General features: G+C 49.3%; 1 protein-coding gene across 3 annotated transcripts in view; it reads right to left on the bottom strand.

Moving 5' to 3' along the window:
- The window catches only part of PHC2 (polyhomeotic homolog 2), a 111459-nt gene that overhangs the window by 35014 nt on the left and 50568 nt on the right, over positions 1-25877 (bottom strand). For 2 of the 3 annotated variants that reach the window (XM_050746785.1, XM_050746835.1), the window contains exons 2-7: positions 16273-16500; positions 13022-13180; positions 11797-11874; positions 11213-11377; positions 9329-9415; positions 7911-8223 (exon numbers count right to left, since the gene is read on the bottom strand). In XM_050746785.1, the coding sequence (XP_050602742.1) occupies positions 7911-8223; positions 9329-9415; positions 11213-11377; positions 11797-11874; positions 13022-13180; positions 16273-16446 (976 nt within the window). In that variant the 5' untranslated portion in view covers positions 16447-16500. The remainder of the gene's footprint in view (positions 1-7910; positions 8224-9328; positions 9416-11212; positions 11378-11796; positions 11875-13021; positions 13181-16272; positions 16501-25877) is intronic. The other variant, XM_050746927.1, reaches the window with a different exon arrangement.

The raw sequence follows: 25877 nt of genomic DNA on the forward strand, positions 1-25877 counted from the left end.
ATGTGAGTCATTTGTTTCCTCCAAAATATCCTGAATTTAGTAGATGCTCAATCAATACTGCTGAATGAATGAATGAATGACAGACAACATGGTGGGACTTATTTATCCTACAAAACTTGTTCTCAAGGCTTCAAGTATTCAAGAAACAGCTCAGTGTCCCAGAAATGCTGGGACTCTTGCCTCAAAGTATATGGGAGCTGCAAGCATACCAGCTACAGTTGCAGGACTACTTATGCACTCATTTTCCTAGAAGTCTACTATAATTGATTAGAGTTTGATGTTACCTGGCCTACAGGCAAGGAGAGTATGCCTGTGGGAGAGGAATGGCAGATCTTTTTACTAGCCACTACTCTTAAGGGAAGATATACTTTCAACCATTCATTCACTCAACAAACAACTTATTAAGCACCCACCACACACCAAGTACTATGGTTGGTACTGGCTAAAACATGGTCCCTAGAAGAGATTACAGTTTAGTAAAAGAGACAGATGGTAGACAGATACTCTCAGCATAATTTGGTAAATATTATGATAGGCGATAAGCACAGAATATTGAGAACACGCAAAAGGGGATTCAGCTTTGGAAGGAGAGCAGAGAAGGTTTCCCAGAGCAAGTGTTTAACATGATTCAGAGTTAGGAAGATGACAAAAGGAACAGCATTCGGGAAGACTCAGAGGCATAAAATACTGTGGGGAATTCAGGGATCTCCAGGTCATCATGTATAGTTGAACCCCAAGGTGTCTAACAGAGAGGAGTCAGAAGAGGAGGCAGTTTTTGGCTGGGTCTAAGTTATGCTTAGCACCTTCTAGGGGCAGCTCATCCCTAAAGATGTTTCATGTGATTAGGCTTCAGGAGGGAACTAAGGTTGGGGTTGGCTCTAGAGATCAGTGCTCCGCATACACAAGAATAGACAAGGAAGCTCCTTTTGGAAAACTCTAAAGCAATAGCCACACAAATTTTCCGTGATGCATTCCCTTGGCTTGGGGTCAGGAGGAGTTTGATAGGGGAAGTAGAGCTAAGGGAAGTTTCCCTGTAAGAAACTTATAAAACGGTGTTGGGTTGCCAGCTGCAGGGGCACTCTGTGATAGTCTGATTATGCTTGAACGTTTTCAGGTCTCTTCTGCAGCCCTCTGGAAAAACTACCAAATACTGGCTGTGTACAGGATTCTTTGCTAAGCAGCTTGGAGCATTATAAAAGAAACTGTTATCTGCATCTCTGCCCCTAGCCTGCCCTTGGCAGAGGATAGCAGTATAGCATAAGTGGATAAAGGCCTGGGTTTTAGAGTCAGTCAGATCTGAGTTTAAATCTTGGCTCTGACACTGATAGGCTGTGCAATCGTAGATAAATTGCTCAACCTCTCTGTATCTTGACTTGCTGTTCTGTAAACGGTGATACATACCACATAGTTGTTAGTATAAAATGGAATATTTTGTTTAAACCACAAAGAGATTCACTGCCTTTGCTCAACACTTGGTACCTAGTAGATGCTCAGTAAATGGTAGCTATTCTTAAAATACTATCTGTTACTGTGTGTTGCTTTGAACTTCTCAAAGAATTTTTGTCATTTAAATCTCATTTATTTCTAACAAGAAGCCCATGAAGCAATTGAGAAGTGTTTTTATTTTACAAGCAAGAACTGAGAGTAGTTTCCAAGTGACTTGTACAATGCAGTAAGTGAAGGGAAACTTGACTTCATTTGACAGGTGAGGCATGGTGCCTTGCATATTACAAGATGCTGATGGCCAAGTGAATAACAAAAGTCAGTAAGGACGAGCGAGTACAGCAAGCCTAGGAGTATTAGTTGCAGGCATTTGGGAATTCTGGAGGCAATCTTGGAGACATGGACAACAAAAGGGGATTGTTATGCCAGAAGGCAGGGAGGGAAAGGGCCAAGTAAGTCACAAAGGGGTAGGAGTCGGAGAGAGAGACGACAGCATATTTGCTTGGCCATAACAGAGGGTCTGCATGAGGACACCAGGAGCAGTCAGAGAGGTGCAGTGGGCAGTGGGGGGAGGGTCTTGAAGGTCCCCCACGGAGTCAGATAGTCAGTCAGAAGTCATTAACATGATATTTAGTGAGCCCTTACTATAGACTAGGCATTCCAGCTGATCAAGGAGGACGTAAAGACACAGTGAACTTTTTTTTCTTTTTTTTTTTTTTTGAGATGGAGTTTCGCTCTTGATGTCCAGGCTGTAGTGCAATGGCACGATCTCGGCTCACTGCAACCTCCGCCTCCCAGGTTCAAGCAATTCTCCTGCCTCAGCCTCCCAAGTAGCTGGGATTACAGGCATGAGCCACCACACCCGGCTAATTTTTGTATTTTTAGTAGAAACGGGGTTTCACCATGTTGGCCAGGCTGGTCTCAAACTCCTGACCTCAAGCGATCCACCTGCCTCGGCCTCCCAAAGGGCTGGGATTACAGGCATGAGCCACTGTGCCGGGCTACAGAGAAGGTTTTTAAACAAGAAGGAAATAACAGTCTCTGAGGGAGATAATTCTAGCAGTTGTGAGTAGGATGTCCTGGCGATCAGTTAAGCCTCATCCCGTCAGCAGGCCTTAAGTAAAGCAGGAAGCCAAAACAAGAGGAAATGTCATCAGAACCTGGTGACAAACTGGTGACAAGCTGGGTGGTGATGGAGCGTGGGAATGAGGGAGGGTTTTCTCTGTGCCAGTCACTTGTGCAGGCCATCTCAGTCATTTACAGCCTGTGGGAAATATAATCACCTCTGTTTTACAGATGAGGAAATGGAGGTTTACAGAGCTGAAGTAACTTGATCATAGTCATTAAACTAATAGGTGATGAAACTGGGGTCTGAAACCAGGTTAACTCCGAAGCCCACTGCTTTTCCCACTGTAACGCTCTGCCTCCCTGGTGGCTCTGACACCAACAGGCTGTGCAATCTTAGATAAATTGCTTAACCTCTCCGGATCTAGACGTGCTGTTCTGTAAACGGTGATACATACCACATAGTTGTTAGTATCAAACGGAATATTTTGTTTAAACCACAAAGAGGTTCACTGCCTTTGCTCAATGCCTAGTAGATGCTCAGTAAATGCTCAGTAGTATTTAAAAATACTACCAGTTATCTGAATGTGAAGTCAAAATAACTCTGTGAGTCTGGGGTGCAGGAGGACCTTGCAATTGTGGACAGTGCTCAGGATACGGTAGAGGGGCCCTTTCCAGAGAGGAAGATGCAGGGTTTTTGTTTTACAAATTCTCCAAATTAAAAAAAAAAAAAACTTGTATGCAGGTGGGGTGATGTCTATCCTATAGATAGCTGAAATGTATGGGGAGAAGGGAGGAGGACAGGGATGGATGTGTATTAGGAAGTCACTGGCAGACAGGTGGTGGATGTCTGAAAGGTATGAACCAACAAACTCCTCTGTGAGTGAAACACAGGCCACAGGACTGAGTTTTAGGAGACCCACAGCTAATGGCAGAGGGCAAGGGAAAAGGAAGGAGGGTCCCACTTACACACACAGATGGTCACACGCGCACACAGCCACTCTGGGCTTAGGTGCTTCCCAGTGCCAGCTGAGATCCTCTTCCTCCTGTTCCATTCTTGAAACTTACTCATTTTTCAAAGCACAACTCAAATTTCTGCAGCCCCCCATTAGAATTTAAACTCTTGTTCATCTCTTTAATACCCATAGTGTTCAGCGTAATGTTTGGCACATAATAGGTGCTAAATGAGTATCTGTTGAGCCACATAATTAAAGGGACAAATGGTTTGGGGATGACAGTGACTCTGAGCCATACCTCTTTCATTTGTGAAATGGAATAATCACCGTTAAGATTAAGTGAGATATGTAGGTAAAGCATTTAGTACGGTACGTGGAACATGGCTGTTCTTTAACTGGTAAGTATTATTATTAGTCCACAGCAACTGGGGAAATAGTCTAATAGAAGTCTAGCATGAAGAATTTTGGGAAAGAAGAAACATCCACCAAGGCCAAGTCCCTTTGTGTGTCAGTCGGCTTTCTCTCTCACACATACACGCACACAGGCTCGTATGCACAGGGAAAGATGTTAAGCAAAACATAAAGCTCCTCCACTGATAGCCTATATCATCTGGATTTTTCTCCCAACATAAAAAGAGATTCTTAGTCATCTAAATTTGGTGCTACCATGGATAGTTGAAATGACCTCCATGGCTGGTTTCATGATTTTAACATCAAAATCGTTGGGGATTTCTAGCGGATGACAGTCCCACCTGTATGCTTTGGTTTTTATTGGATTCCTTAGGTAAAAGTGTGCTTGCATTTTGGAGGCTGCTTTGGGAGGGAAACAGGGTGCCCAAGAATCCTAGAATCAGCAACATCGCGTTGTCCAGCCTATCGCAGACAGAAATCACTGCCCCTGCACAAAACGCTCTCTGTGTTCAAACAAAGCAGCTGTGTGGCCTTCCAGCAGAGTTCTCGCTCCTCAGCTGAGACCTGAGGCGGGCTGAGGATGCAGAACAAAGACCTGGCATCTGGAGGCCCAGCTGGGTGAAAGGGCCCCAGCTTTTCAACAACCCGACAGTTCCCTTTTATCACAGCGTATCCCTCCCGGTCAGCAACTTTCTCCTCACCTTTGGGCCTGAGTGTGCACCCAAAGCCAGGAGTTTATCCACTAGAATGAGAACTCTAAAAACCAAGTCTCCTATCTGGGGCTGTGGCCCACTTCCTTAGGACTCGGCTTCCCTGGAGGCCAGGCCCAAGGGACCCCTGCTGCCTGCCCCTCTTCTGCCCTCCAAGGGCAAGCCAGGCCCTTCTCCTTCCCCTCCAAAGCCCAGCCTCTTAGGCTGTGTTCTCCGCCCCTTACTCCCCTCCCCCACCTGCTCCCCCACCCCTTTTCTCGGCATAAGGGACCTTTTCTATTTGCAGAGCCTAAAGAAGCTGGTTGCCAAGGTGACAGGAGCAGGAACAGCAGGGAGCTTGCCATGGGGGAGGGGCTTTGCCCCCAAACAGCTGTCAGTGGGAGCAGTCCCAGCTGGGACTGGAGGGTCTGCCTGCTCTGGGAGGAAGCAGCCCCCAGGAGAACACATTCCTCTCTGCCATACCCCCCGACTACCCCACTGCAAGTCTCCACTGGTTACTTTCCCTGGGGGCAGCCAGCCAGCCAGCTCAAAAAATGCTCCAATAACAAACAAAAAATGCGTGCACGCTCGCTTGCTTTCTCTCTCCCAGACACACACACACACACACACACACACACACACACACACACACACACACACACGCATGCTCAAGCACGCTCTTCTCTCCTGCTCTCAGATCCCTTGGTTCATTGACAGTGGGTTGGCTGGGCAGGAGGCCAGAAGTCACCTCTGCCCAGGGAACTGTGTAGCCCAAGACAGGTGCTGCTCCTGGCTGCCCTGCACTAGGTCCTAAGAATGATTTCAGTCCTTTTTGTCCAGGAGCCCTGAGAGGATCTTCCCCTACTAAACCTCCCCAGCTGCCTTCCATCTGGGAGGTGGGAGTTGGGAAGCGCAATCTCCAGGCTTACAGAGAGGAAGGGGTGGGAGAGAGGAAGAATGAACGGGATAGTGGGAGGCAGAACAATGCAGGCCCACTGCTTTGTGTCTCTGGGAAGAGGTTCTTTGTGGGACTGCAGCTCACAGCTGCTCCAGAGAAAGTTCTGTGAAGCCACTGGTCTCTGCACTGCATTCTAGCCAGGCACTGTTAGGCTTAGGCCCTTGGGCCTCAAGCCTGTCACCTGTTGGTGTTTACCTTTACATGGGGTCTCCACCAGACTCTGCAAACCCTGAATAGGCTTAGACCTCCCCAGACTCTTTCAGCTTTGGGTCAGAAACAGGAAAGGCTGAGGAGGCCCCAGATTACTGTAAGAACTGAGAGGGACAATCTGGCTTGAGATGAAGAATAGTGTTTGACTTGGCCCCCAGTCCTGCCACTTACTACTTAGGTGACTTTGAGTGCGTGACAGCTGTAGTAAGCTCCTGGAGAACCTCTCTGAGCTTCAGTTTGCTCATCTGTAAAATGGATAAGGACACCTACTGGACAGGGATCTTTACAGGGTTTAAAGAAGCGTGATGCGTACAACTCAGGGCACGTTATCTAGCACATGGTGGACGTCCTGTGAATGCTGGTCCTGTTTCTGTCCAGTTTTCTTGAGAACTGAGTTGCCTAGCAGCCTTAGGAGGAACCCAAGAACTAGTCTTTCTTTTCAACAGTGTTAGAACTTGGGGTGCTGGCTTAGATTTAGAAAGAAGTTACTTTCAGCCTGGGCCGGAAGGGGGTTCTCAGGAAGGCTTGAGATGCAGATAGTCCTCCAGGGCATATGCAGATTGAACGAGAAACTAGAAGTGCCCATTTGGGGTCTCAGCTCTAGTCCAAGCTGCTTTCAACGCACTGAAAGAGCCCCCAGTCTACCCTTCTGAGCCTGACTTTCTTTTTCCATAAAAGGAAGAGGCTGGGCCACTTTCTGGAGAAAGCCATGCCAGACAGTGAGAAACATCTGAAGCCACAGGGCCGTGAGGCCTCCGTGGGGAGGCGCCTTTCTTGGCTCAGCGGTGACTGCTGGAATGCAGCGACTGACCCTTTGCCCCTGGGTGATTTCTGAAGCCTCGAGAAGGTGAATGAGGGATTTTGACCCCGTTTCCTCCTAACTCAGTGCCATGTGCACTGCTTTGCTTTTCTCTGCCTGGGAACCTTCCCCACTCTGTCGGGTCACGTGCTCATGCCGCAAGGCTCATGTGCAGTGTCCTCTGAGGGACGGCGTCTCTGACCCATTCTGCCTGGCAGGCAGCTGACCATCTGTGCCCACACTGTGCCTGGTACTTAGTCCTAAAATAGAATTTATGAAGTGGAATGGATTTGCTTCTATATCTGGCTCCCTTCTTTTGACTGCACACTCCTTTAGGGGAAAAAAATCCTATCCTATTTTGCCAAAGATGTATTGAGATATATTCTTAATGTATTTTCTCAAGAAAAAGACCCGCAGGTTAGACTGGATGGTAAAACAGTTTGAGAGAGGACGGCGGTTAGTGGTTGTCTCAGGGATGCGATCAGCGTGACTCTCTCTTTAATGCAAAGCCGTGTGCTCTGCCACTCTATTTATTTCTATGGTAAAATAGCGTGGTCTTGTTGCCTAGACCGATAGGCCTGGCTTCTTGGGCTCTTGGCAGATGTTCCCATGAAAGATTGCCTACAATGGGCAGCATGCGGATAGTTTTAGTAGGCAGGGAAAGGGGTCTAGCAGGGCATGTGGATTCACTGGACCTGCCTCACAAGCAAGCTCCTAGATTTATTCTCAAGTGTCACCCTCACTGGCAAGCCTTTCCTAGCTCCTCTCCTCAAGGCCAGATAGCTCCTCTGTTCTGACAGCGCTCAGAGCTTAGATCCATTATGGCATATGCACTGCACTTATATCTGTCTCCCCAGCTAGACTGTGGAGGGCAGGACCTGAGTCTCATTTATCTCTGCACACCTAGAATTGGCAACATGACTGGCAAATACTAATCAACAAATGCTTGCTGAATGATGAGAAAAAATAAACTTCCTACATTCCCATCTCCCTGTCTGGTTCTCACATGCTTCTGGCTAGCCCCTGGCCTTTTTGCTGAGTCTTGGAGAATTTCAAAATAGTTCAACTGCCCGCCTCCAGCCACTCCAGGTTGTGCCCACAGCTCCAGAGCTGTGGCTGTGTACCCTGATTCATCGCTGTGCCCACTGTGCAGAAGGACTCCTTTATTCCAACTGACATGGCTGCCCTGCATAAAGTTAGACCAGAAGCATGGCACAGAGCCAGGAGCTGATGGACTCTTCCAGACAGGGAGGGAGAAGAGAAAGACCCATGGCTGGTATCTTTGCAAATCCATGGGAAAAAGGAAAGTCTGAAAGTCTCCTTCTGACTCATGGCCCTGAGTTTTCTGGGAAAGGATTCTTGCTTCCTGAAGACCTTACCTGGTGCAATGAGGGGGTGGGCAGCCACAGCAGGAACCGTCCGGCTGAGCACAGCCCGGCCCTCCATGCTCCCTGGCACACTGCTGTTGCCATCTCCTTTCTTGAGTGGCTCCATCACACTGTCAGCTATGCCAGGCTTGGCACCTGCGGGGGAAGCCTGAGCAGTATTTCTGCTCTGTGCTGGGGTAGGCAGAGGTTGGCCACTGCCTGGCGTGGGTTTCAGGGCCAAGCTGGGCAGGACAGGCTGAGTGGGGGTGGGGCCTGAGGCTGCTGCTGCTGGCGTCTGCTGTGTTCGGAGGGTCAAGTTCTGTACCTGGAAAAGAGGGGTCTGTGGGAGTCCAGAGAATGTGGTAGGAGCAATGCCAGTACACAACTAAGAGGAGAGAGGGATGGATCCAGGAATGGCTGAATAGAACAGGAGGTTGTCAAATCAGAGAGAGAGAGAATGTGTTAGGGGCTGGAAGAGGAACCAGAAGCACGTGGAGTTGCTAAAGAGGGCCAGAGAGTTCACTGTGACTGCATCCAGCAGGAGAAGAGGCTGAGTTCTGAGAAAGGCCTGCTGCCCAGCTGGGCGGGCAGGGGTGGGGAGGCAGGGCTCTGTCCCTTCTGTTGACCTCCCTCCTCCCCTACACTTTCAGGACTGTATGCACACCACCCAGAAATAATTCCCAGCGTCGGGGAGCATGGGGCTTCCCGCACTGGAAAAGGCCAGGGCAAAAGTGGAAGTTAACTGACCAGCAAGGTCACCAGGCAAATATCTTGTCTCAGAATAAGGTTGCCACCGGCCCTTCCAAGACTGCCGGCATGCTGACTCAGCCTGGTCCCTGGCGCCCTCTGCTGGACACATGGAGGCTGTGCCAGACTGAAAATCCTGCTAACAGCCCTCTCCCATCGCCCTCCCCATTCTGTAGATGAGGATGGGGGGAGGCGAGTGGTAGGGGTTCCTTCCCCCGCTGCCCACAGAATCTTCCCAGCCACAGTAGTATCTGTGCACTCCTAGTAGAGCAGGACATGTCTCTGCTCCCTCTTCCATGCCATTTTTCTCGAGTCCTGGCAGCGGTACCATGTGTAACCAGAGTGGGACTTTCCACTTATGGAGCAGCAGCAGCCAGACCAGCAATCCTGGGGCAGGTGTAAAGCATGGAGGGTAGCACAGCCCAGCCCTCCCTGGCAATCATGCTGGCCTCAGCAGGCTGCCCTCTGGCTCCTGACCTGTGTTTGAGGGAACAAAACAGAGCCAGGAGGGGCCGAGGCCTTCTGGAGGAGGGTAGACGCACAGGCCTGGGGGCACTGGGGTGTCCTGTCTCCCGCCTGCTTTCCTAGCTGATCCCAGCCTCTCCTTGTGCCCCTCCCCAGTATCAGTGCCCCTCTACGGGGGTGCCCACCCCCCTGCCCTCCCACAAGCATGGAGTCCTCACCTGGGCGGGGGTGGGGGGCCGGGCGGGGGAGCCAGTGCCGAGCTCAGGCTGCACAGTAGCGACGGTGGCCGTGGGCGTGAAGATGAGCTGAGGGGACAAAGGAACAGTGCCGCCTAGGCTCCTAGCTACCTGCACCAGGTTACCTGGCTGGGCCTGGAATCACAGGAAACGAGGCGCCTTTTACCTGCCCGATGTGGACTCAGCCACAGGACACAACTGTTTAGCCCAGGAGTGGCTATGAGGAAGGGCAGGACGGTAGAAGCAGAAAGACAAGGAAGGGGGAGTCCAGGGGGAGCGCCTGCCTTTCTCCAGAGGCTCGTTGCGTCCTGATCCAGGCTTGGTGCAGGGGTGGGTGGGGAGAGCCGCTCTGGGGCTACACCAAAGCCGAGTTCCCTTCAGAACCCTCTGTGAGGGGATCATCCTAGGGGAGACCGATATCCCCAGGATACACTGAAGCCACCGCCTCCTCAGCATCCTGGGAAGCGAGACGGATGCCCTAGGACCACTTTGCAGGTCTAACCCCCTGCTGAACCCAGGCCTGAGCCAGGACGAGACTGCCCTCCAGGGGATCAAGTTCGATGTATCCTTTTGGTCATTTTCTAGTCAAAGTTAGGTTCAGAGGGGCCTGGAGACAACAACGGCAGAGGAAGCGGACTGCCTGGAGCCGTCCTCGTGTCTGAATCCCATCCTGTGGGGTGCAGGATCCATGGTGTTCTCTGCATGACACCTCGACCTCCGTGGGAGTCTAGCTCTGCGTCAGTGTGGATGTGCTGGTGCCTTGACAGGGTGATTTCCCTAGAACTCTGCGATAGCGCAGCTGTGCTTGTTCCTCTGTGGGTGTATGCCCTGCTCTGGGGAGGGAGGCAGACAGGCAGGCGTCACGACCCCAGTGGAGTAGAACACAGGGACAAGAAACCTGCAGACACAGTCAGCTTTGGGCAGCAGCATCACAGTGTGTCTGTCCAGTTCCCTAGGAGATGGAAGTCTGTTTCATGCCTTGTGCCTAAGAGGCTGTTCCCTGGGGATGGAGATGGGCTTCAAATAATGAACTCAGGGCCAAGAGCAAATGTGTGGGACCAAGACCAGACAAGCTCCGAAGGTTACGTCCTGGCCATAAGAGCAAAGAGAGGCGTGGGACTGTGTTACTTTTGGAATAGTGTGTCAAGGGCCCGCAGGAGCAGACTTTAGAATGGGAGGTATGAGACACGACCCACGGCGACTGAGCCCTAGCTGAGGCTGCATGCTATTGCCACCCAGGGAGTATGCTGCCATTTTCCCAGGGCATTCTCCTAAATCTTAGGGACTTGGTAGGCTCTTAAGGACTTTCGCACCCCTCAGGGACAGGTACAAAGGAAAGAACTGGTGCTATCCTGAGTACATCCTGCCCAAACAAGCTCACCTGACCTCTGATTAGAATGGGGGCCCAGCTGGGAGGGCAATGGAGGCACGCTGAAGCTGGAAAGCATCTTTGGCCCTTGACTTAGAGGTGGCCACTCCTTGTAAGGATGGTGGGAAGGGGAAGACCCCATTTCTGTCAAGCACATGGATGTCTGGGTGTCCAGGACCACCTGGGCATGAACCACTCTGCCCATCCTGATTAATTTTGAGGAGTTTCTGATAAGGGGACACTTCTGTTTCACTCTAGGAGGCGAAGGAAAGGTGGCATCGCAGGTAACTTTCTCTGTTTCAGCCTGGAGCCCCACCCTTCGTGACTCCTCGAGGCTGTACCAAAGCTTCCACTCAGCCTTCCAGGCCCCCTTCTTTATCCCACCCCTCATCTCCTTCCCCTGCCCCTAGTGCTTCCTCCCCACCCTTCTCCAGCTCCCAGCTTCTCTGCCTCTGTCCTGGTGCCCCTGAGCCATGGCCCTAACCATGGGTACTCACCATCTGTGCCCTCAGGTACATCTGTGCTTGGCTCGCAGTCAGGGCTGGGGAAGACGTGTTGCCCAAGAGCACAGCCTGCTGAGCGATGCCTGAGGCTGCTGCAGAGTTCACGCTCTGGGCCCTGTTGAGGAGCTGGGCTGCTGCTGGGGAGGCTGCCAGGTTGATCTGATGTGCGGTAGGAGACAGGAGGTTCTGTTGGTGAACTGGGTCCCCCTCATCCATTTCTTTCTCCCTCCTCTTCTGCTCCTTGGTTTATTCAGCCTCCTTCAGGACCATCTGTGGTCCTTGGCCTTGGATCATCCCCCAGCCCTGCCCCATCTCTGACCTTGGTGCAGAGTTGCAGGGGGATCCGATGTTGGGAGAACTGAGCTATCCACAGAGAGCCCTGACATTGGGAGGATGACAGGAAGTTACTAACCTAAAGGTCAGTAAGAGACATGTCCTTTTCTTTTTCTTCCCGGCAGGAGCAATGGATTCCAGCCGTGATGTTACATGGCTACAGATTCACCATAATTGGGTCTGGGAACTTGGGCATTTTGGTCCTGGGGCTGTGGACTCTGCTGCTGCTCTCCCATTCTACTCACCGAAGATGACTGGGCCGGGGCCTGTGCAGACACATTGCTGCCTGAAGTGCTTCCTTGTCTGTTGGCTACCAGGCTTGCCTAGGAAAGAACAAACTCCTCTTAGAGTCCTAGACTTCCCCCAGTCACTCCTGGGCTCTCATCATCCACAGGAGGTGCTGCAGGATGGTGTTAAGGAGAACAGCCTCTGGAGGTCAGCCCCCAACCTGCCTCTGTGTGGCCCACAGCAAGCATCCTGCGTCCTCTGTGAATAGGTGAGGATGGTAACAGTACCTGCCTGATAGGATTGCTGAGAGGACTGAATAAGGCAAGGCACTGCCACTGAGCACTCCAACTGTTAGGCCATGGCCTTCGGTGTGTGGAGCCCTCCGCTCCACCGCTATCATGCCCGGCCACCGCCATCACGCCCGGCCACCGCCACACACCCGGCCACCGCCATCACGCCCGGCCACCGCCACACACTCGGCCACCGTCATCACACCCAGCCACCACCCCCACACAGAGAATTTGCAGACATGAGCAATAGTGTCCAAGCTGCCCTTCTCCCTGTGGCCAGCTTCTCATCCTTCAAGTGTCAGCTCCAGTGTTACTCCAGCAGACAGGCCTTTCCTGACCATGCAATGCAAGGCCGTCCACTTTGCCCTTCGGTCAGAGCAATCTGTTCTTCTCTTTCATGGTGCTTATTATAACTTAGAGATTTAAATATTTTGTTTCCTTGGCTATTTTGGTTCCTGTTTACTTGCTGTCTCCCATTAGAAGTGCCAAGAAGACAGGGTGCTCAGTATACCCAGTGCCTGATATAAACTTTGCATGCAGAAGGTGCATAAAATGTTTTTCTAAATGGATAAATAAATGTGTTCTCAGCTAAGGAGGAGAGACAGCAACAACGGGCAGACAAGATAAATAGGCAGTGCCCTTCGGTCATGAATGCTTCCCTGGAACCCACAGTCCTTTCCCTAGACCCGCGGTAAGGTGGTTAGGAGAGGGGATCCCCGCACTTCTTCCCTGGGCTAGCATTCCGCCACTCCACTCACTAGCTGCATGACCCAGGGCCCTGTCCTTCACCTGCTAAAAGGAGATAATGACAGTAGTACCCGCATCACAAGGACTTCTTTAGGTTGTAGTAAGAGAAGGATGGGAAGCATGGGTGCAGTGCCTGCTTCCTCTCCCTTTCGCTTCCACAACCAGGACACCTGGCACCAGCCTTGAGGTCCTTCCCAAATCTCACCTGTTGCACGGCCGCCAGGCTCTGGAGCTGGGCGCTGCTGAGGTGCTGCTGCTGGAGCGCTGCAGTCTGCAGCATGAGGTGCTGCTGCTGGGCGGCGTACATCTGCTGCAGGTACTGAGCAGCCGTGCTGGGCTGTCTGTGTAGAGCCTGCTGGATCACCTGAGAGGAGGGAGGAGGGAGAAGAGCCAGGCTGGCAGCTGCCACACAGAATACCCCTTTGGCAGTAATGCCTTGCCTACCCCAGGCCTCTGTAACTGCTCAGGAGACACCAAGATCTGTGACCACCACCATAGCCAATTGTGGCCACTCTCTAGAACAGTGGGAGGACAGCTGTTCGCAGAGCTTCTTCATCAAGTCTAACCTTATCTATCTTGCCTGTCTCTGCAGCTCCTCCCCAGCACGGCCTGCTCCTGCATCATCCGCCTTGGTGAGGAGAATCAGAGCTGCACACCATTGCTTTAATCAACTCTTGGGCAGTGAGGGAGGCTCAGGGAGATAGAAGGGTCTCCACCAGGCTTGTCAGGCACTCCTCTCCCTCTGTCACTCTGCAGCCTCAGATAAGGGTGAAGCTCAATAAGGCAGGGAAAAGAATGGGGGTGGAGGGAAGAGCAAAGTCAGCAGGGGGCCTACTCCAGCTTCAGCAACAGCCAGCCACAGGAAAACTTAGATGGAGGCAACGCCTTCTCCTTGAGGCTGGGGCTGTAAGGCAGACTTGGGGCTGCTCCCCAGGCCCACAGCTTCTCAGAGTCCCATCAATCCCTTAGAAGAAGGTTGCCTGGGTCTTGCAGAGCAGACCAGTGCTACAGGGACAGCACACTCCCCTTTTATTCTTTTTTTATTTTTATTTTTTGAGATGGAGTTTTGCTCTTGTTGCCCAGGCTGGAGTGCAGTGGTGCAATCTTGGCTCACTGCAACCTCTACCTCCCAGGTTCAAGTGATTCTCCTGCCTCAGCCTCCCAAGGAGCTGGAATTACAGGTGCCTGCCACCATGCCTGGCTAATTTTTTTGTATTTTTAGTAGAGACAGGGTTTTACCATGTTGGTCAGGCTGGTCCTGAACTCCTGACCTCAGGTGATCTGCCCGTCTCAACCTCCTAAAGTGCTGGGATTACAGGCATGAACCACTGTGCCCGGCCCCCTTTTATTCTTTCCCTCCCTCTCTCTTTCTCTCCATCATTCCCTCTTTTTAGCTTCTGTCTCCCATTCCCTGACCTTGCTGCTTATTCCTTCTTTCCTGATGGGATTGGCCAATCTCCTGGAAAGGATAAAAGGCTGCCCTTTGATCCTCCCCATCCCCAGGAACAAAGAACAGCGAGTGCCTTTCCCTAGCCCTAAGATCCTCTGTCTTCTTCCTGTGAGTCCCAGAGACATTTCTCCTCCCTTCTACCACTGGCCACCCTCCTGCCATCTCTTCCCAGTTGATGCCTTGCAGTGGCCTTGACCAGGCTTCTCCCTATTTTCTACCCTTACCTCTGCTGAATCCCTGGCCACAGGTAGCTCCTGACCGTGGGCCCCATCTTGGCGAGCAAGCCTTGCCAGGACGGGGCCCAGGGTCAGGTCAGGCTTTCCCCAGGTTGGTGTGACTTCTAGGGCTGACAGCTCTAGGACAAAACAGCCTCTGGCTCAGATTTGGGGTTCTGTAAAAACAGCCTGTTATTATAGCAGATCCTCCGTGGGCTCTGGCGTCTCCCCAGACATCCCCATCCCAACTCTTCCACATGCTGCCCCCAGATTCCACTCCTCTGATGTGAACACCCCTCTCCGAGATCCTGTTTTATTTTAACTCTATTCTTTTTCCCTCCTGCTCTCCCAGAATTATTTGTCAGTATTCCCTTTGCCTAGGCCTTTCTATTAGACTCCTGAAAGTGACCTCCCCAGCAGTCCAGCCCGCGTAGTTGAGATCCTGTGACCCTTCCTCATAAAAGGATGTCAACGAAGGGAGACAGGAGGAGTCCAGAATGGTTCTGCGTGCAACCTTGGGTGATTCCACTCGCCAGAGCAGAACCCCAGACCCCCTTTTGCCTAGAATTGTGATGAATGGCAGGAGTGGGTACATCCGAATGTCGTGGCTAGAACTCAGAGCTAAGGTCCTCATGCATGATGGGCCAGGGCCAGGGCCAGGTGCTGGGGTTGGGGGCAAGGGTTGGGGGCAAAGGTAGGGGCAGGAAACATGGATTCACTAAGCACGAGGTGGAAATAACTGGGAGAGGGAAGAGTCCAGGGTATCTGATGGCGTCGTCTTTTTTTTTTTTTTTTTTTTTTTTTTATTTATTATTATTATACTTGAAGTTGTAGGGTACATGTGCATAACGTGCAGGTTTGTTACATATGTATACTTGTGCCTTGTTGGTGTGCTGCACCCATCAACTCGTCATTTACATAACTCGGGTTTTCAGGCCCTCTTACTGTCTGCTGTGTGTTCTCCCCTATTCCCTTATCTGGGCCTAAGTTCAAAGCAGGATGAGGTCACTTTTCTAGTATACCCAAACTGTAATAGCAAAGTCACTGCGAGTAAACACTTCTCAGCTGTGGTCTCTCTTTTCTGCCTGTATTATCCGGGAACCTCAAAAAAAAAAAAAAAAATTGTAGTGATTAAGAACATAGGTCTGGGGAGAGTTAGCTTCAATTTTTTTGTCTTTACCTGAATGACCTTGGACAAGTTATTACCTTCTCTGAGCCCCAGTTTTCTCAACTACAGAATTGTGCCTAATAATAACCAAAAGGATAACTGTGCAAAATGCTTAGTACCGTGTCAGGCACACAGCAGATGGTAGTGCATGGCCCTGACTACATTTAGGAGCAGTGAGCTGCCACCTGGAAGGCCTTGTGGATGACATTTGCCAACTGCTGCTTTAGGGGAGAAGGTAAAAAGCTGCAATGACAAAGGATTATTTGGGGGTTCTTTTTGGTTTTTGGTCTTTGAAAAAATGAGATTTGTTCTTCACCGGACAATGGTCATTTAGAGAGTGGGTCTGGGTTGCAGCTGAGCAGCTCTTGGTCATGTATTATTTGTTACTGTTACTTGTCTGCCCTTTACACTTTCACACACGTGTCCTCCAAACTCCCTGGCTGGGCCATTTTGCATCCTTCACCCCCTGTAACAATACACAAATGTATATCTACGAACTCACTCCCATATGCCCGTTCTAGAGTCCACATCTAGATTATCCCACCAGACCATGCCAACACCTCCTCCTTGCTAGCTCTGGAGATGATTAAGGAGTATAATTCCCAGATCAATCAGAATCTTACCTGCACGGTCTGCCGGTCTGGAATACCACTGTACACAGAAATCTGGGGCCCAGTGGGGCGGCCACTTCCACCACTGCTGCTGTTGTTGCAGCCACTGCTGCTACTGGCCCCGCTGGTACTGCTGGTGGCACAGGCACTGCTAGATGTATGAGGGACTGGCAGCTCATTCTCCATGGCCTGCAGTGTGGCGCAGTCAGGGTGCTCAGATGGCAGAAGGGCAGGCAGATGCTAGGAGGGAAGAGGCAGAAGTGAATGGTTTGACAGACACTTACTAGATAGAGAATGCTCACACAGTCGGCCTTTTGTATCCGTGGGTTTCACATCCATGGATTCAACCAACCATCGATCAAAAATATTTAAGAAACACAGTGTCTGTACTGAACATGTACACTTTTTCTTGTCATTATTCCCTAACCAATACAGTGTAACAACTATTTGCATAGCATTTACATTGTATGAGGTATTACAAGTAATCTAGAGATGGTTTAAAGTATATAGGAGGATGTGGGTCAGTTATATACAAATATTATGCCACTTTATATTAGGGACTTGAGCTTCCATGAATTTTGGCATCCAAGGGGATTCCTGGAACCAGTCCTCTGTGGATACCAAGTGACGACTATGCAGTATATACATCAGCGTTCCAAACAGTCTGTGGTGGGGCCACTTGGGAACTGAGGTCTCTGTTTTTTGAGACTGGAGTTTCACTTTATTACTAAGGCTGGAGTGCAGTGGTGCGATCTTGGCTCACGGCAATCTCCATCTCCTGGGTTCAAGCGATTCTCGTGCCTCAGCCTCCTGAGTAGCTGGGATTACAGGCAACCGCCACCATGCCCAGCTAATTTTTGTATTTTTAGTAGAGACAGGGTTTCGCCATGTTGGCCAGGCTGGTCTTGAACTCCTGATCTCAGGTGGTCTGCCTGCCTTGACCTTCCAAAGTGCCGGGATTATAGGCATGAGCCACCGTGCCTGGCCACTTGGGAACTGAGGTCTTTAGACACACGCACCCTCAGAAGGACACAGGGCAGACTTGGTTCACTGACTGACATTTGAAATCAGGTCTGGCTGATTCTAAAGCCTGTGACCTGTTCATTCTGCCGGAGGAGGCAAAACTAGGAGACAGACTTCCTATAACGTTCACCCTAGCGGTGATCTCAGGGATCACCTCTCACCCTATCTGCCTTTTCATCTTTGGGGTGGGGACACTGAACATCAGAGAATTTACTATTTGTCCCTATTTATACAGCCACCTAGTGAAAGCAGTAGGATTAAAAATCTACAGAGAAGGCTGGGTGTGGTGGCTCACACCTGTAATCCCAGCACTTTGGAAGGTTAAGGTGGGCGGATCACGAGGTCAAGAGATCGAGACCATCCTGGCCAACATGGTGAAACCCCATCTCTACGAAAAATACAAAAATTAGTTGGGCGTGGTGGTGTGTGCCTGTAGTTCCAGCTACTTGGGAGACTGAGGTAGGAGAATCACTTGAACCTGGGAGGCGGAGGTTGCAGTGAGCCGAGATCACACCACTGCACTCCAGCCTGGTGACAGAGTGAGACTTTGTCTAAAAAAAAAAAAAAAAAAAAAAAAAGAAATCTATAGAGAATAGAATAAGAGGAAGAGGTACATCAGAAGGCAGTCGAATAAACTGAGGTGTTTGTTTAGTTTAGTTTGCAAAGCCAGAAGAGCTCAAGTGTGTTTGAGGTCTCCATCTTTATTAGGTATGCACTTACTGAGTGCCCTCTGGACCTAACGCTCAGGAGGGTACCATACTGACCAATTTGGTCAAAATCTCAGGTTGTGGAATCAGAAAGACTTGGCTTTGTCCTGGCTCTGCCACTTTCTAGCTAGGAAATCCTGGCATGTCACACCTGTCTGACCTGTTTCTTAATCAATTAGATGTGATAGGATATGGGCTGTGGTGAACATAAAGAAAAGTGATGATGTAAGGTGCTCAGCAGAATGCCAAGCATATCCTGCGTGCTCTGTAAGCACTGGCTCTTGTGGCGTGGTTCACACTGCCCGGATCCAATAGATCAGGCCTCTCCTGAGACAGAACTGGCAGAACCTTCTGGAACCTCCTATCCCAGTCAGTAAGGAGGGCCAGAAATTCCTTCAGGGCTTATCCTATGGTCTGAATACAGAACTGGAAATTGCACCTTCCCTTGAGGCTGTGTGCTTGGCAGTGGAGAGGGGTTGGGAAAGAAGGAAAGGGTGGTGGGAGAGGCACACCCAGATCTGAGTTTAAGTTCCTCCTTTTTTCTTTTTCCATGCTCTTCTTAAACATCTTCATTTCTGTGTGGAGGCTGTTCCTTCTACCCATTCCTTCCTACATGGAAAAATAATATGTTTGTCATCCCATCACAGACATTCAATCATCTGCTTGTAAAGTATACCGATTTAATAGGTGAAGAAAATATAATTTTTCACACTAATGAGAGCATGACTAGTGCAAAGAGCCAAAGTAATCATTACCATCCTGCTGTTATCTCCCCAATACTGCTCAGTTTCAGGGTTATCATTTCTCAGGCTGCCTTCTTCAGATTGGGAGAATTTCACTGTGGGCTGAAAAAAGTGTGGGTAAAGGCTAAAAGACAGGAATGTTGGGAGTCTGGAAACCCCAGGCCCTCTCAGGTGGCAGGCAGCAAGCTGCTTATGATTTCCAAGGCAGTGTAGCAGCCTGCAAGCTGCACTCTTGACCTTACTCTTTAAGCAGTGATTTTTCCTTATGTTCATATGTCTGCTTTTACTGCCATAGGGCAAGGTGCTTGTCCATGAATTAATTCCCTTTGTCCTGAGCTGCACTCAGTGCTGGGCCTTATTATGGCTGCTGACTTGCTAAGGATGCTTATGATAATGATGATGATGCAGGAATCAATGAAGCGGCAAAGTCAACAAGTACTTCCTATGCCTTGGTGCTGTCAAAATCCACTTTATCTTATGTTCTAGGGAGGGAAAATTAGGCTGTGTAAAAAGTGGTAGAAGGTATAATTCCTGATCTCACAGAAACTGAAACACTAATTGTAAAGATGAGGTGCAATTGAAATTATAAGGATCATCAAGCAACAAATCAGTAAATGAGAGTTCCATTCAAACACAGACTACCCCATAGAATACCAACATCTTCTCATAGTCTCACCTCCCTTTTCCCAAATGTTGGCCAGAATTGGGTTTCATTTCTTGCTTTTCATTCCACACTAGAAAATCTCAACTGAAGTACTTATAAATATAAAAAATAAAATAGGAAAATAGGGCAGCAACCACAGCAAATTAAGAGGGTAGAATAATCTACATGCTGGATGATCAAGTCTCAGTTCTATTTCTGTGAGTGTAGTTAATCATACTGAATTGCACACTTAAAATCTAGTCATATTCTGACCTTCCCTCCTCTATCCTTTACGTGATTGAGAGAGCAATCAAGAGAGCGAGAAAGTGCGCTTGAAAGACAGCCACAGCTATCAAAAGCATGAGCTAGAACAGAAGCTGTGTGGAGTCTGTTCCTTCTATCCATTCCTTCCTAAATGGAAAAAATAATATTTATTTGTCATCCCATCACAGACATTCAGTCCTCTGCTTGTAGAGTATACCCATTTAAGAGGGGAAAAATATAATTTTTCAAATTAATGAGAGCATGATTAGCACAAAGAGCCAAAGTCATCATTAATATCCTGTTGCTATCTCCCCAGTACTGCTCAGTTTCAGAGTTATAATTTCTATTTCTTTTTTCCTTTTGCAGCAGCTAGGGCAGACACTGTGGAGAGTGTACACTCAAATCTTGTTAAGAAATAAGACAAAATTCTTGAGGGAGCATGGCATTCCTTTACAGAAAAACTGTACAGGCCAGGACAGCCACTGCTCCCCATGCAGGGGAGAGAGACTTACTGCAGCAACCTGGGCACATGGGCACAGTGCACTTCTCACACTCTTGTCGCCTGTCTCCTCCTCCTGCGGGCAAGCATGCCATTCCTTTCTTCTCTCTCCAGTTCTAGGCTTTGCCTTCCCACCCACCTCCCCCGCCACTGCCCCCCCTCACCACTCCCCCGCCCCCCCGCCCACTGCCCCCCTGCCCCCTTGCCCCCCACCATTCCCCCCACCCCCACCACCATCCCCCCACCCACCACCCCCCCCACCATCCCCCCACCCACCGCCCCCCCCACCATCCCCCCCTTCCCCTCGCTATCAGCCCCCACCACCCGTGTCTTTTCTGTGTCAGTAGTTTTGGATTCCCCAGTCCCTGGTTTTCCCACTCTTTCCCTGCCCCTGGTCCCTGCCCTCTCTCACACCTGTGGCCACGCTCCCTTTCACCACTGATTTCTCAGAGCTGCTCATTGGGTGGGCCCATCCTCAGTGTGCTCACCCTCCCTCACTATGCCTTGGCTCTCTCGAATACAAGCACGTCCTCCCCTCACTCTTGCTCCCACTCTTGCCCTCTTGCCCCGCCGTCATTGATCCAGACTGGTAGTTCTATTTCCCTCTAATGAGCTCTCTCCCCCACTCTTGACCTTCTTGCTGCCTCCCGGGTTGCTCGCCCTTGACCAGTCTCCCTCTGCCTCTGGCTCCCTGTGGCTCTCCCAAGTGCCCGCATCCTTGCTGCATGTGCTCCAGCTCTTTCTCCTGTCGCTTATGGTCTCCCCCTCTCTGAGCATCTGCCATCCCAGGCTTAATCAGCAGGTCTGTCTCTTTAATTCACACACACACTCTCTCTTACTCCCTGGATAGCGCATGCTTGTATTGCTCTCTGTCCCCAGCTTGCCCCTCTGTTCTAGCTCACGCTTTTGATAGCTGTGGCTGTCTTTTGAGTGTGCTCTCTCACTCTCTTGACTGCTCTCTCTCTCAAATACTCATGTAAAGGATAGAGGAATAAAGGTCAGAATATGACTAGATTTTAAGTGTGCAATTCAGTACCATCAACTACACTCACACTGTTGTGCAATCATCACCACCATCTATTCCCAGAACTTTCTCATTACCCAAAACAGAAACTCTATAACCATTAAGCAATAACTCCTCAGTGCCCCTTGTCCCCTGCCTATCCCCTAACCTCTAATCTACTTTCATTCTCTATGAATTTGCCTGTTCTAGATAGCTCATTTAAGTGGAAGCAGACAATATTTGTCCTTTTGTGTCTGACTTGTTTCACTTAACATAATGTTTTCAAAGTTCATTCATGTTATAGCATGTATGAGAATTTCTTTCCCTTTGATAGCTGAATAGTATTCCATTGGATACCTACGTACACACCACACTGTGTTTGTTCATCTGTTGATGAACGCTTGGGTGGTTTCCACCTTTTGGCTACTGTGAATAATGTTGCAATGGAATGAACATGGCAATATAAGGGTTATATGCCACGGACTGTTTGAGTCCCTGCTTCTATTCTGTTGGGTGTAACCTAGCAGTGAAATCTCTGGGTCATATGTTATTCCATGTTTGGCATGTGAATATCCATTTGTCCCTGCATCATGTGTTGAATTACCCCTGTTCTTGGGCCCGCCCAGTGCCCCCAGCCCCCAAGCTACTCCATGTAGTACGTGAAACCCTCCATGATCTGACCCATTTTGCCTTCCTGGCCTCATTTTCCACACTTCCACTGTCTCTGGTCTCAGCATTATGACCAAGGTGCCCAAGTCGTTTGAAATTTGGGTGCCTTGCTACTTCCTACCTCTGTAGTTTTTACTGCTGTGGTTTCACTCACACTATTCCCCTCCCCTGAAATGCCTTCCTTCAATTTTTCACGTAACCAACTCCTTAGATCTTCAAAACTCTTGAGCCTCTTTTGTGAAATATGCACTGAATGCAACCCCCTCAACGCTTCTCCTCTTGCTTCCTTCAAATTAGGTTCCAATGTCTTCATTTAAGCCATCCAGCTGGATGGCTGCTCCCAGAGCACTCTGTGCCTGGCTCTCTCCTAGCACTTACAACGTAGCCTTACAAGAAAGTGATTCACTTGGGGGTGGGATTATGTCATATTTTCCCTTAATACCTTGTGCTTCATTCCATAGATGTTTGTTGAATAAAATTGCTTGAAATGCACCATACTCCATTCCACTCCTCATCTGAAAGCTTAATCTCTACCTCGTCCACAAATTTCTCACCAACTAGTTTAAAACATCAACTAGCTGTGATTTCACTTTAGTAGCTTCCATCAATGGTGTCTATACTAATAATAGTGATCATTTATTGAGCACTTACTACTGGTAAGCACTACTGTGGGCACTATCACAGATGCTACAACTTCCCTTATGGTGTGGGTATGATTATCCCAATTTTGTCAATGAGAAATATATCTAAGCAATTTATGTAAGGTCATTACAGAACTGGGATTCAAAACCAGGTCTGACTCCAAAGCCAGAGTGCTTCCCGTGATACTCTCTGCAACTTCACCTTGAGCCATTATTTCAACCACACTGGGCAAAGTCCACGTCAAAGCATACTTGATTTTCAGTTGAAAACAAACTGAGACCTCTGAATGTAATTCCCTAATTGTTAATTAATGTCCATTTATACTTACAAAATATTCTCTGTATGTAATGTGTATATAAAGGGTAATATGCATGTGTACCCATCAACCAGTGTGAGAAATCGAACATTACCATCATCTCCCTTGTTTTCCCTTGCAAGAATGGAGACCCAGTGTGGGGGAGGTAAGTGACTTGGGGTGATATGGCTCCCCTGATTCTCATCCAGTGCCATGGAAGGCACCTCAGGAAACCTCCTGCCCGCATGGTGGTAGCGACTTATCAATGAGAGAGGTGAAGCTTGCCCTGCAGAGAAAGCAGAAGCTAGGGTCCTGCCATATGTCACTTTATTTAATTGCTCTCCTAGTTGAAGGGAACTTGAGTTGGAAGGAAACACAATTTGGAAGTGTCCCATATAACAGCTTTAAAATTTGTTTTCCTATAGTTCCCCTTTTGAACCAGAGCTTTCGTATCTTCCCCCTCCCACCTTCCTTCCGCTCAAAGTTCTGGCTGCTGGGGAGTAGCGGAGGCATTTTGGAGTCTCAGTGAGGGCTACTGCGGCATCTGTGGACTCTCCTTACATCCTTCCCTCTGGTGACCTACATTAGAAAATCTGAATCCTTAAACTTCCACAGTATCTAGGCTTTCAGCATTCTACCCACCCCTTTTCAATTTCCTTTGAATTCCTACTCTTATTCTTCCCTTCTCTTCCTTCTAACTAGTTCCGTATTTCTTCCCCAAGGCCACCCATCCCTGTGGACTCCCATTGTAAATCACAGCCAAATCTCATTAATGGCTAACATCCAGAGCTAGAAGTCTGTTTTTCTCTGGGTTCCCACTCACAGTGTGGTTTTGTATAAGTCCCCGCTCTGAAGGGCTGTGATTCCTATTTCAGTCACTTCTCCGCTCCTAACCGCAAGGGGCCACTTTGAATGATGTGCAGACTATAACTGGCTTGGATAGTGATCTTATTACAGGTCTCTGCTGCCCACAGGGCCTGAGACCAGCAGCTGGAGAAACGCTGATGGTTCTGCCCTCCCAGGAGCCGCCAAGTCTACGAAACACTAGGCCTTTGTCCCCAGTGTCAGGGAAATCCATTTGCTGTGGATTACGGCTGTGACAGCGGTTCCGGGAAAGCAGAGGGGAAGGATACTGAAAACCACTCTCCAAATCTAGCCTAAAGCCCTGGGGTAAGGCAGGGTGAGGTTTTTCCTAATGGTATCAGAGCTAGGCAGGAAATGAGAAGTCTAGTCAGTCCCATCGTGGCTGCTGGTATTATCATGTGGCGGCTTGGTACGGAGAGTCTGAAGAGATGCGTGAACGTATTCCTTTGCTGTGGCTCTGCTTCTCCTCTCTGGTTGCCTCTCCGCCAGAGGCATAAGGCAGTAACAACAGAAGATTCAGACTCCCTAGACTTAGGGGGCCTGGGGAAGGCCTCCTTGCACCTCCCAGCTGCTGCATGAACGTAAGTGTCCTGATTTGTTCCAGTCTGAAGCATGGACTCACTGGAAGCAGTCCAAATGGATGCAGGTCAAACTGTCTCAAAAGGTCCCTCCCTCACCCCTGTCCTCTGCATGTTGCCACCTTTAGTGTCTCTAGAAACCAAAGTACGTAAATGAAGGCCAACGAAAACAGAAGTGAAGGATGATGAATTGAAGCTGGTCATATAGTCCTAGCAATCCAAATAGAATGATTTCATTGTGAAGCAAAACACTATAAATGTAAATGAATAAACTCTTTCTGAAACCTTACTGTTTTCTTCCTAATTTATAAAAGGCAGGTTATATCAAGGATTTCTATTACAAGCTGGTGCTGGTTGGCTGAAGAATATGAGGAGGAAAAAGAAGGATTTGCTGTCCTTTGGAAGGGATGTACAGTGAAAGCCACATTGTGCAGATGCTGAGTGCTTGGGGACAGGGGATGGATGAGTTCGTCTAGACTCGGGCAGCTCTGTACTCACTGCTGTAAGGCAGGGCAAAATACATTCTGTGTCTTCTATGGGCCCCTAATCAAATACAAGTCGTGTCCTTATAAAAGAATGCCATGTGAAGACACAGGCACACACGGGCAGAAGCCAGCCATGTGAAGATGGAGGCAGACAAAGGAGCTATGCTGCCACCAGCCAAAGAACACCTGCAGTCACCAGAAGCTAGGAAGAGGCGAGAAAGGACTTCAGGGGAGCATGACCCTGCCGACACCTGGATTTCATACTTCCAGCCTCCAGAACGGTAACACGATACATTTGTGTTGTTTTAAGCCACCCAGTTTGTGGTAATTTGTTAAGGCGGCCTTAGGGAACTATTATGCTGCCTGATACTCAACCTGACCAGCCTAAAAAGGTCAACTGAAACTAATGGTAAAAAAAGGGTGCAAAGGCATTAAAAACAGCCTTGTTAATATAACAGCTTTGCATGCTCCAAGGCAAGGCTTCTCAAAAATGTGGTCCCTTGGCAACTCTCCAAAAATGCAAATTTTCAGGCGCCACTTCAGACCTATGGAATCAGAAATTCTGGGAGTGGGGCTCGGCAGCCTGTGTTCTCACAGCCTTCTGGGAGATTCTGATGCCTATGAAGTATGAGAGCCACTGCTTTAAGGGGCAATTTGAATATGAGATTTAAAAGGGGCAGTCACCATTCATGCCCTAAGATGGTCATAATGAAGTCCCTGCTAAAAGGGACTAGAATTTGAGATGGGAAGAGTTACCAAACATAGTTTCTTCCCTGCTGAAGCCTCAAAATACCTCCACATGGAAAGAAGACAATCTTGGCAGCACTCAGTTTAGGGATCTTCCTGTTTCTCTCTAGCTTCATTGCCTACCACGTGGCCCACACAGCTGATTCCAGAATTAGTCACATGCTGTCTCATCCCTTGCCCAGACCTCTCCCTCTGCCTGGGCCACTCCCCAGGCCCCTCACTCCCCATCTCCCTGGCCGGAGCGCATTTACCCTTTGCAGTTCAGCTGTAACGTCTGCTCCTCTTAGGGACTTCCTTTTTGTACCCCAGCCTGGATTTGGTGCCTTCTGCCGAACTTAATAGCATGGCAGGACAGCTGATTTTATTCACTAGGCAGTGATTCCATTAGTTTTAGATTCCTAATGCCTAACATGGTGCTGAGCCAGCAACAGTAAGATTTTATTAAATGAGGAATG

Source organism: Macaca thibetana, chromosome 1, assembly GCF_024542745.1.
Source record: "Macaca thibetana thibetana isolate TM-01 chromosome 1, ASM2454274v1, whole genome shotgun sequence".
In the NCBI taxonomy this organism is placed as follows: domain Eukaryota; kingdom Metazoa; phylum Chordata; class Mammalia; order Primates; family Cercopithecidae; genus Macaca; species Macaca thibetana.